Genomic DNA, 12,107 nt, shown 5'->3' on the forward strand with positions numbered 1-12,107 from the left:
CTAAATAAATTAATAAATATATATAAGTATTAATGAAAAATAATAAATAAAATTGATTAAAAAATTAAAATTAAATAGAAATTTAAAAATATATAAGTATGAATGAAAAAATTAATAAATTAAATTAAATTTAAAAATAAAATTAAAAAAAATAAAAAAAAATCAAAAAAGATAGAGGGGCAGAACAAACATTTAAAGGGGAGAGAGAGAGGGGGGAAGGGAGGTGCGCGTGTCAGGGAGGGGGGAAAAGCAATTTACTTGTGTATACCCTAAACTGTTGTACTGACGTGACATTGCTTCATTGTCTGTAAGCCCTTTCGATCACTACTCAGTCGTCATACTTCATCCAATTTGGTTAATGTTTCTTAGACCATTTTCGATCACTCGGTCACTCAATCAATCCAGATCTTGACCGATTAATTCGGATCGGTACTCCATGTGTGCTTTCAATCACCATGGTGTCTTTCCAATTGCTTGGATTACCCAAATCGTTCACATCTCAAATCTGTTCACAGATATAAAGTATAATGCACATGTGGCTCGGATCTACTCCGATCGTCCCAAGTTCCAATCGCCTGGAACTCCAACTTAGTTCCAATCGCCTCATCCCGAATACACTTCATTTGACTCACTTGAGCATTCTTTCTTCTAACTCTTGACTGAACTCCTCGGCTCACTTCCTTCCTGTATATCCTTCTCGCTCCAAAGCCTTCAAAATTTCCATCCCTTGAATACATTAAATCCGTTGACTCCCTTTTCATATTATCCTTCTCGCCTGCTTGCTTCTCCTACTCAAGTCTGGTTGTCTATAATACTCTTGGTCCTGTTCGACCTGAGGATGTCCCATACTGTCCTTCACATCAAAATATAACAAGATCAACTTAAACTCATTTAACAACCCATCAAAAGCTAACTCACACCACTTGGAATTTCAACCATCTATACATTTTCTCAACCATTCAAGGTACTAAATCCAGCTCCATTAATGCAACCATACGGACTTGAAAAGCAGCACTCCAGTATTTTCAAACAGCTGTTGCTTGTGGATTCCCTTATAATCTGATGCAATCTGTGAATAGGGGCAACCTGAGTTTCTTTATGTAGATAAAAATTCTCCGTCCCAAAGGAGCCTAGCTATTCAACTAGACAAATAGGATGATCATGATTATTTGAAATTATTCATCCCTGTATGTATTGGAATGCAAACTTACCATGAGACATAGAGGAGCAAAGTTACTACAATCACATAATCCTTGGAGTCAGAGACAAACACATCGAATAAGATTGTAGAGTTGAAAAACACATCAAATTCCAGACAAAATTAACCATGAAAGCAAGCTTAGCGGTAACGACGAAGAGACAAAGTTTGGTTCCTCTTCCAGGTTGCCCTGCGTGATGGCCTGGCCTTGTGATGACGATGACCTTTGCCACGGAGACCACGGTACTTCTTACCAGCTGAAGTGAGACCACGAAGCTCACGGTGCTTGTGAACACCCTTGCAGATCCAGTTGATCCTTGGGTCATTGCGGATTACAGTGTGGGCAGCATCAACAAGTATAACCTCAAAATATTTGTAGGTTGAATCCTGTGTAACATAAGAACAGAAATTAGTTCATTGAGAAATTGTGAATACCAGGAAAACTTTGATGTGTAAAGTTCAGTAGACGGTAATTAATCTCACCTCATTCACCCAGTAAGAGTTCAGTACCCTGAGACCTCCCAACTTTCGGCCAGCTCTCTCCTCTGCGACTGACCGCTTGTTTCGTTGGAACTTAAGCTGAGTGATACCCTGATTCTTGGGTTTTCCATACACAATACCCTTTGGAACAGGCCTCTTCCTCCCACCCCGTCTAACACGAACCCGATAAATAACATAACCCTGGGGACAGAAAATAAATATTATAATGGAACAAAAAGACAAAAATGAAACATGATGTGCTTTGAATAGAGCTTAATAAAGACATATCATGCAGTCAATTGACCCTACTAATAGTTATCACAAACAAGGCTTATGATGATGATAATAAATGATGATATAAAACAAGGTAATATGGGATAACTGAAAACACCTGGCCAGTATGTACATGAAATTGCAAATGCTAAGCTAAAATAGCACATTTATTTGTTAATGCTGTGCATGATTATGGCTGATTTTCTATTCAGTAGGGACAATTGACCCAACTGGATTTATCCCAATCAACTTAATCTAAAAAATAAACTCAATTATGCAACAATTGCCATTTAAAAATTGTCTATTCTGCCAATTGCATGAATGTTTCACCACTTATTCTATTGCTAATTATAATTTGAGTGCTGAAACTTCTATAAAACATTTTAAAAAAACATTAGTTAAATTTCTATTAACTTGTGGCATACGGTTAGTCTTGTAAAATCTCATTAATGCTTAATCTCTGTATAAAATCATCTTGAGCTCCTATCAAATTTTTTAGCACTTCCAAACTAAAAACAGTTCATATCTCTCTCCTTTGATCACAAAATCATATTAAAAAAAATCCATTTTATCAAACGGATGATGTAGATACAGTAAAATTCAGTGTCAAACAATTTGAAATTGATCATGATCTGCTTCTATTTGCTCATGAGATTTCTTCAACTAATGCTCAATACTCCACCACTTCAAGCAGATCAAACTTCAAGCTAATTTAGGGGCGGGGGTGTTCATTGAAGACCTTCATGTATATAAATCTAAACGAACATGATTGACATCGTTAAGGAACCAATTAATTAAATTACTGCTCTAGTTTCGTCACTTGTTCCTCTACAACAACTGGCTTGCGTATATTTGTTTATACGTACGGCTTTAATAATTGTAGCAATGAGTACGATCCAACTAAAGCGTTTCTTAAAATTAGAACCTTTAAACCATCAACCGCCACAATAAATATAACAATCTGAAGGAAGACTTTTGAAACAAAGTACATAGCAATAAACTCCACTGACAAACTAGAATAGAATACATCCAACAATCAAAGTTCTAGCACAGGAAAATCAGAAAGAAGAACAAAAGGATTAAGTCGTGGTTAAGGAAACCAAAAAAATAGGAATTTTGGGCATTGATCGTACCTGCTTTGCCTTGTAACCGAGACGTCGAGCCTTATCAGGGCGCGTGGGCCTGGTGACGCGCACGATGGACGGAAGCTGACGATACTCCCAGCACCGCACCCTCTGCAGGAACCGCATCACATCGGACTGCTTCTTCCTCCATAGCTCTGACACGTACTTGTACGCCCCTGAAACAGAGATCCAAGATACAAGCCACAAAACTCAAATGACAGGCTCCAAAACGATGGAAAGGCACTGAAAATAGATGGATCTGTGCATCAAACAGAGAAGCAGGAACGACCCGGAGAAGCAACTCACCCATGGCTTCGGCTAGGGTTTTGCAGTGGGAGCGCGGCGAGGATGAGAGCCAGCGCTCTAAAAGCGAATGACGACTACTTTTACCCGTTGGATTCAGTGAGCCGAATCACGGGCGTTCATTTTTCCCTTTGCCGCGAAGGAGCTTTACATCTCGTGCTCGAAGTACGATGGACGGCAGCAATCGTTTCTATTAATCTGGGCCGTAAAGGCCCATGCCCGGAGTCTTTGGGGCCATGAATGGAGTTGGCGGCCCACTTAACGCTTATTAGTGTGTCCCCTCTCCGGGGATCAATGGGTGCAACGAGAGCTTCCGCCGCCGCCGCCACCGCCACCGCCACTGCACAAGGAAGACGACAGCCCAAAACTTCACTTTATTCATCTTCCATCTTAACAACAAGATAAACCTCAAGACCTCTTGTGTCTTTTTGCTCCACACAAGGCTCATGTATAAGGCGGCTTTACTACGGCCGTTGTCTTTGCTATGGGCGGCGGAGCGGAAGCTCTTCCCAAATCCTCTCATCTTCCTCTACCCCTCTCGTTGTCCGTCTCCATGTGAGACTCCCACCTCGCCTTTTCCCCACTCTATTTACCTCGTCAGAAGCTTCTCGTCATTCACTGCGAAGGAGCGCGTTCCCCTCCCTCCGTATGGTCTTCCCTTTCCTCTGCACTCCGTTCTCTTCTCCTCTACTCCTCAAACTCCTCGTGAACAAGATGTAGAGCGACCAGGTAACTAAAGTTTCCATTTTTTTTTCCTTGGTCCCATATCTTCATTTCTTGTTCGTGCGACCTAAATGTGTTCGTTCGACTACCATAATTTTGTCGTTTGCAGATGAATCTGAGGATGAAGAATGGGTGATTGAGTGGGAAGAAGAGGACAGCGCAGACCCTCTGGTACGTGTCTATTTATGAAAAGAAAAGATAGCATTTTCATTCGACTTTCGTGATTGGGAGATGCCTTTTGTTGGTCTCTGACAGATTGGTGATGGAGGGGATGGTGGTGGAATTGTGTTAGGAGATGCCAAGTGGGGTGAACGAGCTCTCTCCGTAGCTCGTGAGGTGCTCAATCTCCACTTCAGCGAGGACTTGGTGCTGTTCGCTTTCAAGGTGTCTCCAAGAGGATATGTTTACGTGCGGCTTGATAAGCTTACCAACAAGTAAAACCATTCCTGCTTTACTGTTGACTGAGTTTCTCTTACCAGATTGCTGTCTTAGAATGTAGTTATAGTAGATGGTTATTGTTATTTCAATACTTCCAGCTAGTTGATCAATCAACTATGCTAATTACAAGAGAGCTTTTTGTTGAGTCATGTCTAGTAATGAGCATCTAATTTGTTGACCTAGCATAGCTCTACTATTTCGTTACCAAGTATGAGTGAGCAAACACACAAGGAATGAGAATGTTAGCATGCCTTAATTTGTAATGTGGAAACAAAAGGCACTTAGGAAGCTGTCTGTACTTGATTTTAATTAACAAAGCTTCTTTTACTCCTAATATACCTTCAAGATTCTTGAAGGTCCATTTTCACTGACCAACTTTCTTGTTTCTTGGAAATTCACCAAATTCCTAGTTCCATTTTCCGCAATAACTGCCACTCTGCAACAATTAGCCAATTTTATGAGTCGTTTGAAGAAACTTCTTTGGCATAAGGATTTAGAGGCAACTTTAGTTGTTTATGCTCTCTTTAGACACTCATACATGCTCAAGCAATATAGTCTTGTAGCCATATAGCATGTGTATATAAAATTTGTAAAAAGTGGGAACATAATGGTGTCAAATTATCACGAGACCTAATGCTTGTACCTAGGAATAACTGGTGGGAATATAAATATGTTTGTGAAACTTTTTGCTTTGCATAAGGACTTCCATTTCAGCTTCAATCTGTGATTGTCAAATCCCTGAACACATCATTTTCAAAGGTGCAATTAGATTTCCCTTCCTCTCTACTTCTATCTTATGTTAAAAAAAGCTAATATCTTCTCCAACCTCTTTAGAACTTGCATCTTCACTTTCATATCTAAAATCATAACATGATACTTTAACAAGACCATAATTCTAATGCCAATTTATTAGGGCATGGTGTAACTCTGATATCAATATGTTAGGATTTGGTATAACTCTGATATCAGTTTGTTACAAAGTATGATAGATCATTGACACAGAGAACCAATTAAACTTAGTTGAAACACACTACTAGATTGTGTGGAAATTTTTAGAAGGGGAGAAAATCATAGGCAAGGAAAGGAGGGAATCACATTAATGACAGGAAATACAAAGAGGGTACGACGATCAAATTTTTAGATGGTGGTGAGTCCTTCTATAATGATGACCAGGGTTTAAATATCCATGGTTGGAACTAGTGAAACTAATTTGGTGGAACAGTAAAGTTCTGGTGTTGGTTGACCTAATGCATGGGTACCAGATATCATAAGAAGGAAAATAAGAAGAAGAAGAAGAAGAGAAAGAAGAAGAGTTTCTTGACCACTGGAATCACTTTTTTTTTTTCACCTTCTACTGTGACACATGCTTGCTTGTCGTGGTTAAGGTTTCCTCAAATTTGTCATCATCTGCTAAAGTCTCTCTTACCCCCTCTGATACCCTATATCAAATTTCTTTCCCATGAGTTCTTGTGTTGAGTTTTTGATTGGTTTTGATTCAGTATATCCATGGAAGGATTGTCTTGCTAGTATCAGGTGAAACAAACAAAATCTAAAATAACGATGATGTCACACCACACCATAGTCTCTCCCGAAAGAAATGCTGCTCTTGACATTTATCACGTTAATAACCATTTATAGTGTAGGGGTATTTATTGACAATATGCATGTGCCGATTGACTCTTGTTATGTTTGTCACCTTAAATTCAAACTCATTAGAGATGTTGATGCCCTAAGTCAAACACCCTTCGGTAGGTGGCAAAGCTAGTTATCATACCTGCGTCAATGAGTGCACACTTTATTTTTGGCACAAGAAATGAGTGCACACTTGATGTTGGAAAAAAATTTTTCCATCTCTCTACTTGTCATGCTTTCATGATCATGAAACAAGTTCTTATGTATTAGTCACTATTCCAAAGGCTAGTAGCCACCCGTGATTTACCTCCTCCGTGTTGGCCCTGAGACGGGTTGGCGGGGGCGCTGGGAGCGAGCGTATTCGCCTTTTGTCATCATGATCATGAAACAAGTTGTAGAAGTGTTTGGTGAGTATGGATAAATTTGATGGCACTTCTAGTATTGTTGTAGATAGTTTTAATTACACTTCTTTCTAGGATTCAAAGCATTTCTCCTTGGAGTTTGAATTAAATTTGAATTTTGATTAACCATTTATAGATGCCATCTGGTTTCGCTGGAGAATTCTAAACATGATTTGAAGCTATGAATATGAAGAAATAGAACATGAGAATTGCATTTAAAACAAATCGTTAAGCCATGATTTTCATCATCAAGTAGTGTGTGTCCCAACTATTCAGGTAGCCATTAGTATTTTCATCTAAACATATTTTAGATTGCTAAATTAAACACTAGGTTCAACCAATTGACACATCTGTCTATAGTAACGCACTTAAATGGAAATAGAATAGAAATTGACACATTGATTCTTTTTTCTATGTTTTTTTGGCCATTTGCATCCAAAGACTAAGGGATGTGATTTTTTTTCCTAATCAACTGACTTTGTTGAGATATATTATTTTATTTTTTGGACAAGAGATAAAGGAAGAGATCTCGAGTACTATTGTTGGCCCCTTAGTATATTTCAATATACACGGGAATAGCCGATGACATTTTGCATCCTGGTTGAGGTAGAAATTACTAGACTTCATTCCCTCACGCTTGGTGTCAATGTGTTAATATGTAAAGCAGTCAGAATTTGTCCTACCAGCTAATGAGTTTTCCATTTCAGATATGGGTGCCCTAACATAGAGGAAATTAAGAAGTTCAACAGTCTTTATAAGACACGATTGGACGAGATTATAGAGTCAGGAGAAATTCCTCTAGATTTAGCCATAGAGGTGAGAAGCTAAACTGTCTCTTACCTATGGGTAGAATATGCATGCAGAAACTTACTAGTTCATTTGTTGCAGGTATCGTCGCCGGGAGCTGAACGGTTATTGAAGGTTCCTGAGGATTTGGATCGTTTTAGAGACATGCCACTGAGAGCGAATTACCTTGAACAAGCTATAGAGCCAAAGCGACACCAAGAAAAAGATGGAGTGTTCTTGATAGACTCATTTGACATCGAATCTGGATCGTGCGTGTGGAAGTTGGCGGATGTAAGGGAAAACAGAGGTGAAGCGGGTAAAGGAAGAGGGCTAAGTAGAAGGCAGAAAGACTGGAGACTAGAACTACCATTTGGAGCAATAAAGATGCTCACATTGTACTTGAGTTAAAAACACTTGACTATGTCTTTATGGCAATTAATTCGGCTTGGAAGTCATTCTTAATCTTGAGATAGATGACCATCCGGCATATGAACATAAAAAATCTGTTTAGGGATTTTCTTTCCATCAAAGTTTTGCTTCCACCAGACTCCTTGGTTGCGAACACATGGCCAACGCTTTTTGTTTGTTTGAAAGAATAGCTAGAGTCTTAGGTGTTAGAGGGTGATCTCACAACCTCCACAAGCAGTATGAATCTATAGGGTTTCAAACGTCTTAGAAGAAGATATTTCTCTCTATAAAAGCAGCATGAATCTTACGACTTTCACATGCATCACCAAGACGTCTCCTAGGTTTTCAGATGCTCAATTAGTGAGAAAACTGGAATTGCCATCAAAATACATCGTAATACATTAGAAAGCCTCTAAACCAAGATTTTCCTTTTGGTAGGTCATGGATTCGACCCGGCACATCAATGTTGTTTGAGGTGTTAGAATACTTTCGATCCAGATTTCCTCACCAGTGCAGGCCACTGCATTCAATTCTCCATTCTCGCTGAAGCTGAGTAATGAAGGATGAGGCCAAGATTAGTGCAAGCATCATCTGTCGAATTATCTAGTCGTAATGCACGCTAAACTTCATAGTGGCTGGAGACATACAGCCATATGATTTGAGGATCTGAAACCGCAAATGGATCTTGTAGTAGTTCACAAGAATTCTGCTCAAAGAGAGGTGTGATATTGTGGGAAAGGGAGATTTTTTCAGTTAAATAGAATAGAAAATAAAAGATTACAGTTCCCTGTACAAGGTCCGTATAGGATGGGACTTCACCGAGGGTAGTATTGTAGATAGACCAGATTACAATATACTTAAAAGATTTGTTCACGCCAGGTAGTTGTAAATCTGGGAATTGTTCTTGTCCCTCTCCAAGTATTCCCTGTCGATAAGGCTTTCTATTCTCTTCTTCAAATCCGCAGGCTTTATCGGAAACTTAAGCTATAAGAATGACACAACACAGTGATCAGAGTAATAGATGGAAAAAAAGAAGGGTAAAAATAAAAAAGGGCGCATCTTATTTTCATTAACATCAAAAGAGTGTCCCATGTTGAAAAAATATCAATAAAGAAATCACAACTGCTCTAAACAATTTTGATAAAAATTGTTCTAACACTAGTTAAAACTACTCCAATATTGATTAAAACTATTCCAACTTGGACAAAATTGTTCTAACTTTGGTCAAAATTACTTCAACTTGATAAAAACGCTCCAATTTATCAAAAATGCTACAACGGGATAAAATTATCCCAACTTGTTATAGCAATTTTGATTAAAAGTGTTATAACATGAATCAATTTTAGTCAAAATTGCTACAGGAAGTTTTGGTTAAGCTGCTCCACGTTGAATAACTTTTGACCAAAATTGCTCCAGGTTATAACAATTTTAATCAAAACCACCACAACAGTACTGGAATATAAGGATATTTTTGGAATGAAAAGTAGGATGGAGTGCCCTTTCAGATTTTTTTTTCCAACAAAGAGTGTCCTTTTGACAATAATGAAACTAAAGGGCACCCTGTTCATTTTTGGCCAAAAAAGAATGACTGCCAGTTACCTGCTGAAAGAGTTCAGTAATTAGCAATGTGTGACTAAGTATTTTCCTTGTCTTCATAATGCGAACAATAGCTGCATCAACCTGCAAAAGAAAACAGGAGCGAATAATATAAAGAGCAGGTCGAAAGGACATGTAGATCTAGCTTCAGATATCTCCTACTTTCTAACAAATAAATAAAAACAGAGTTAAATCATGTCCAAATTAATCACAAAATGAAAGGTTCACCAAGGCGAGATGGCGCCTAGGTTTGATATGCCATGTTAAACGATTTCCAGTATTGGGCTGGGTGCCTCTGACCAGTAGAAATCCATAGAGGAAAGCTGACTCAATAGACTAAGCCTTGATGTATATTTTCTGCAATTTATGATAAAATGAATTTTCAAGTAGTTCTTCTGAAGGTGCCAACCATGGGTGTGGTTAACTTGGTTTCATAAGACTCTGACGAGTCGATTAAAGTTACTAATATTAGTTAAAAAAAATAATAATTATATTTCAAACTCTAAACCAACTGAAATAAAATATTGAGGCTATATACTACAAATCAGATTATTGGACCAGTTCATTTTTGAATGCTCTAATTCTATTTGCATCATGACCCTGGAATTTAGCTGTGGAGAAACAGATTAAAGGCAGAATGTGCTACACTTGCAACACGTCATCATTCTAAATATTCTGAATGGACATTTGTCAGGCCAAAGCCATTGTAATCTCTGCAATTCTAATAAGAAATCTGTGAGTTTTCCATATCTCTCCTTATTTTCTTATTTGAGTTGTTCTTGTTCCTCTGTGCTTAAACATAAAACCATTGATCCACCCATTTGGTATCAGAGCTTGGCTTAAGATATGGTTTCGGGGTAAATTTCCTTTAGGACAAGGTATTTACAGGAGGGCTAGGGCTTGATCGTTCATATAAAACCCAAATCTCAGCTAAGATCCACCTTGTAAAAATCACTTAAACCTCTTGATAAGGTTCCTTAGGGCAAAAAGCGAAGGCTCTATATCTGGCTGAAGGGCATAAGACCAGTGATCGCTGGAGATAAGCCCGAAGGGACTAAGTCAGGAAGTCTAGGGTGCTTACCAGGTATGCCTGAAACTGAGAATAAGTCATTTTTGAACAATCATTCCCAAACCTAAACGAAAATACCTTGATCCTATCCCAAAAATCAAACCCTTAACCAAATCCCCTTTCGACAACCTATACTTGTGCTTTGAAGTAGTTGTATGAGCAACTTTGTTATTACTAGAAATACACAAAGTTACAGAGAAGCTGTTCAAGCCACATATTCAATTGAACCTCCGGCTATCGGTTTTGCTGAACCAAGTGACCTCCAGGGAACACTTCCTGGAAATACTGTGGTTATTAAGCAAAAGAATATGCAGTTACAGCTGTTAATACAGGTTGCAGAAACCCTGAAGAACATCCAGGCTGATCTAAAAACAATTGTAGAGCAAACTAGGGGGAGCAGGAGCAGCACAGCAGCAATCCCGGACTCCTTAGTTGAAAAACTACAAAAGCTCACCCTTGGAGCTCAAGAAAAACAAAGAGAAGGCAAAGGAAAGCTAGGAGTCTTTAAGGACCCCTTCAAGATCCTTCAAGAAGAAAAAGAAAAGCTGAAAAACTGATGACGTCTCAAAACTTCACCCAGACAGTTCAGGAGCAACTCCCTACTCCAATATTTGACGATCAAATAAGAGAGTATCGAAGAAATCATAGAGGCCTACATAATGCCCGGCAAGCAACACGAACACTAAGCAGATACTAACTGGAGGAGTCACCCCACAATACACCCTGGAGCAGCAAATAGATCCTTAGGAGCAGCTAAGGTTATCCATGCAAGAACGTGCCTCCATAGTTCCAGCTGAAGTTCTGTACCACTCAAGACGATATGATGTTCATCATCGAGTCTATGTACACCGATCGAAGGAGGCCATACCTATTGATAACAAGGGGCCTTGTCGGAAGGTTATCAAATACTCCAAACGTTGGATTCGCTTATACTATTCAAGGTGTAGTAGACTACCTAACAAGCCATGGAGTTAGAGCATTACCTGGAAGACGTTACTCAACTTCAACACTCCAAGGTCTTAATTGGGTAATCCAGCCAACCCAATTAGCTATTCCTATGCAACCCTCGGAGGTAAACAACAACAACCTTATTGACGGAAGAATTTCCCTGAGTTTTAGTAATTATAGGGCAGCACTAGCAGCCAAGCTACCTTACTATAATAACCAAGATGAAGAAGTTCAGAGTGATGAAGATGGATCTCAAGCCCCAGAAATTGCAACGGTCCTCACTAAAGGCAAAGCAATCTGGGATACCCTAAGAGAGCCAAGCGGCAAATTTGACTACTACGCAAGGTTTTCAATAGCGACGAATAGCGCGCTACTATCAGCGAACGCTGCAGAGCGTTCGCTAATTAGTGATTGTCCCGAATAGCCCATGCTATTCGGGACAAAAGCGTCGATAGAGCACATAGCGTGCGCTATCGTGACCTAGCGGCCCATAGCGAGCGTTATAATTGCAAATTGCTTACAAAATAGCTAGGGCAAAGGCGAGGAGGCAAAGGCGAGTGGAATCGTGAAGGTAGGGCAGAGGCGACAGGCGACAAACAACTAGCAACAACGAGCGACAACTTGTGAGCGGCGAGCAGTGATCTATGAGCGGCAGTGAGGGACAGCGATTGGAGGTCAGCGTTTCTCCTTCTTTTCATTTTCTTCATTTAGTTTTTCCTTTTCGTTTT

At 39.3% G+C, this 12,107-nt stretch overlaps 3 protein-coding genes across 3 annotated transcripts in view; 1 reads left to right on the top strand and 2 right to left on the bottom strand.

The window, feature by feature from the left end:
• Positions 1-1,220: 1,220 nt before the first annotated feature.
• LOC122052460 (60S ribosomal protein L15-2-like) lies at positions 1,221-3,524 on the bottom strand. The gene is made up of 4 exons (XM_042613992.1): positions 3,382-3,524; positions 3,085-3,251; positions 1,682-1,879; positions 1,221-1,585 (listed from the first exon to the last, which is right to left on the bottom strand). Exons 1-4 carry the CDS (start codon positions 3,383-3,385, stop codon positions 1,340-1,342), a joined length of 615 nt encoding a protein of 204 aa, XP_042469926.1. The 5' UTR covers positions 3,386-3,524; the 3' UTR covers positions 1,221-1,339.
• Positions 3,525-3,666: 142 nt separating this feature from the next.
• Positions 3,667-7,903, top strand: LOC122052459. The gene is made up of 5 exons (XM_042613991.1): positions 3,667-4,107; positions 4,211-4,272; positions 4,357-4,535; positions 7,280-7,388; positions 7,461-7,903. Exons 1-5 carry the CDS (start codon positions 3,825-3,827, stop codon positions 7,764-7,766), a joined length of 939 nt encoding a protein of 312 aa, XP_042469925.1. The 5' UTR covers positions 3,667-3,824; the 3' UTR covers positions 7,767-7,903.
• A 554-nt stretch (positions 7,904-8,457) lies between these two features.
• Positions 8,458-12,107, bottom strand: part of LOC122052457 (cullin-4-like) — a 49,026-nt gene continuing 45,376 nt past the window's right edge. Inside the window, exons 16-17 of the mRNA XM_042613990.1 lie at positions 9,366-9,446; positions 8,458-8,750 (exon numbers count right to left, since the gene is read on the bottom strand). Of these exons, the coding sequence (XP_042469924.1) occupies positions 8,637-8,750; positions 9,366-9,446 (195 nt within the window). The 3' untranslated portion in view covers positions 8,458-8,636. The remainder of the gene's footprint in view (positions 8,751-9,365; positions 9,447-12,107) is intronic.

Source organism: Zingiber officinale, chromosome 3A, assembly GCF_018446385.1.
Source record: "Zingiber officinale cultivar Zhangliang chromosome 3A, Zo_v1.1, whole genome shotgun sequence".
In the NCBI taxonomy this organism is placed as follows: Eukaryota; Viridiplantae; Streptophyta; class Magnoliopsida; order Zingiberales; family Zingiberaceae; genus Zingiber; species Zingiber officinale.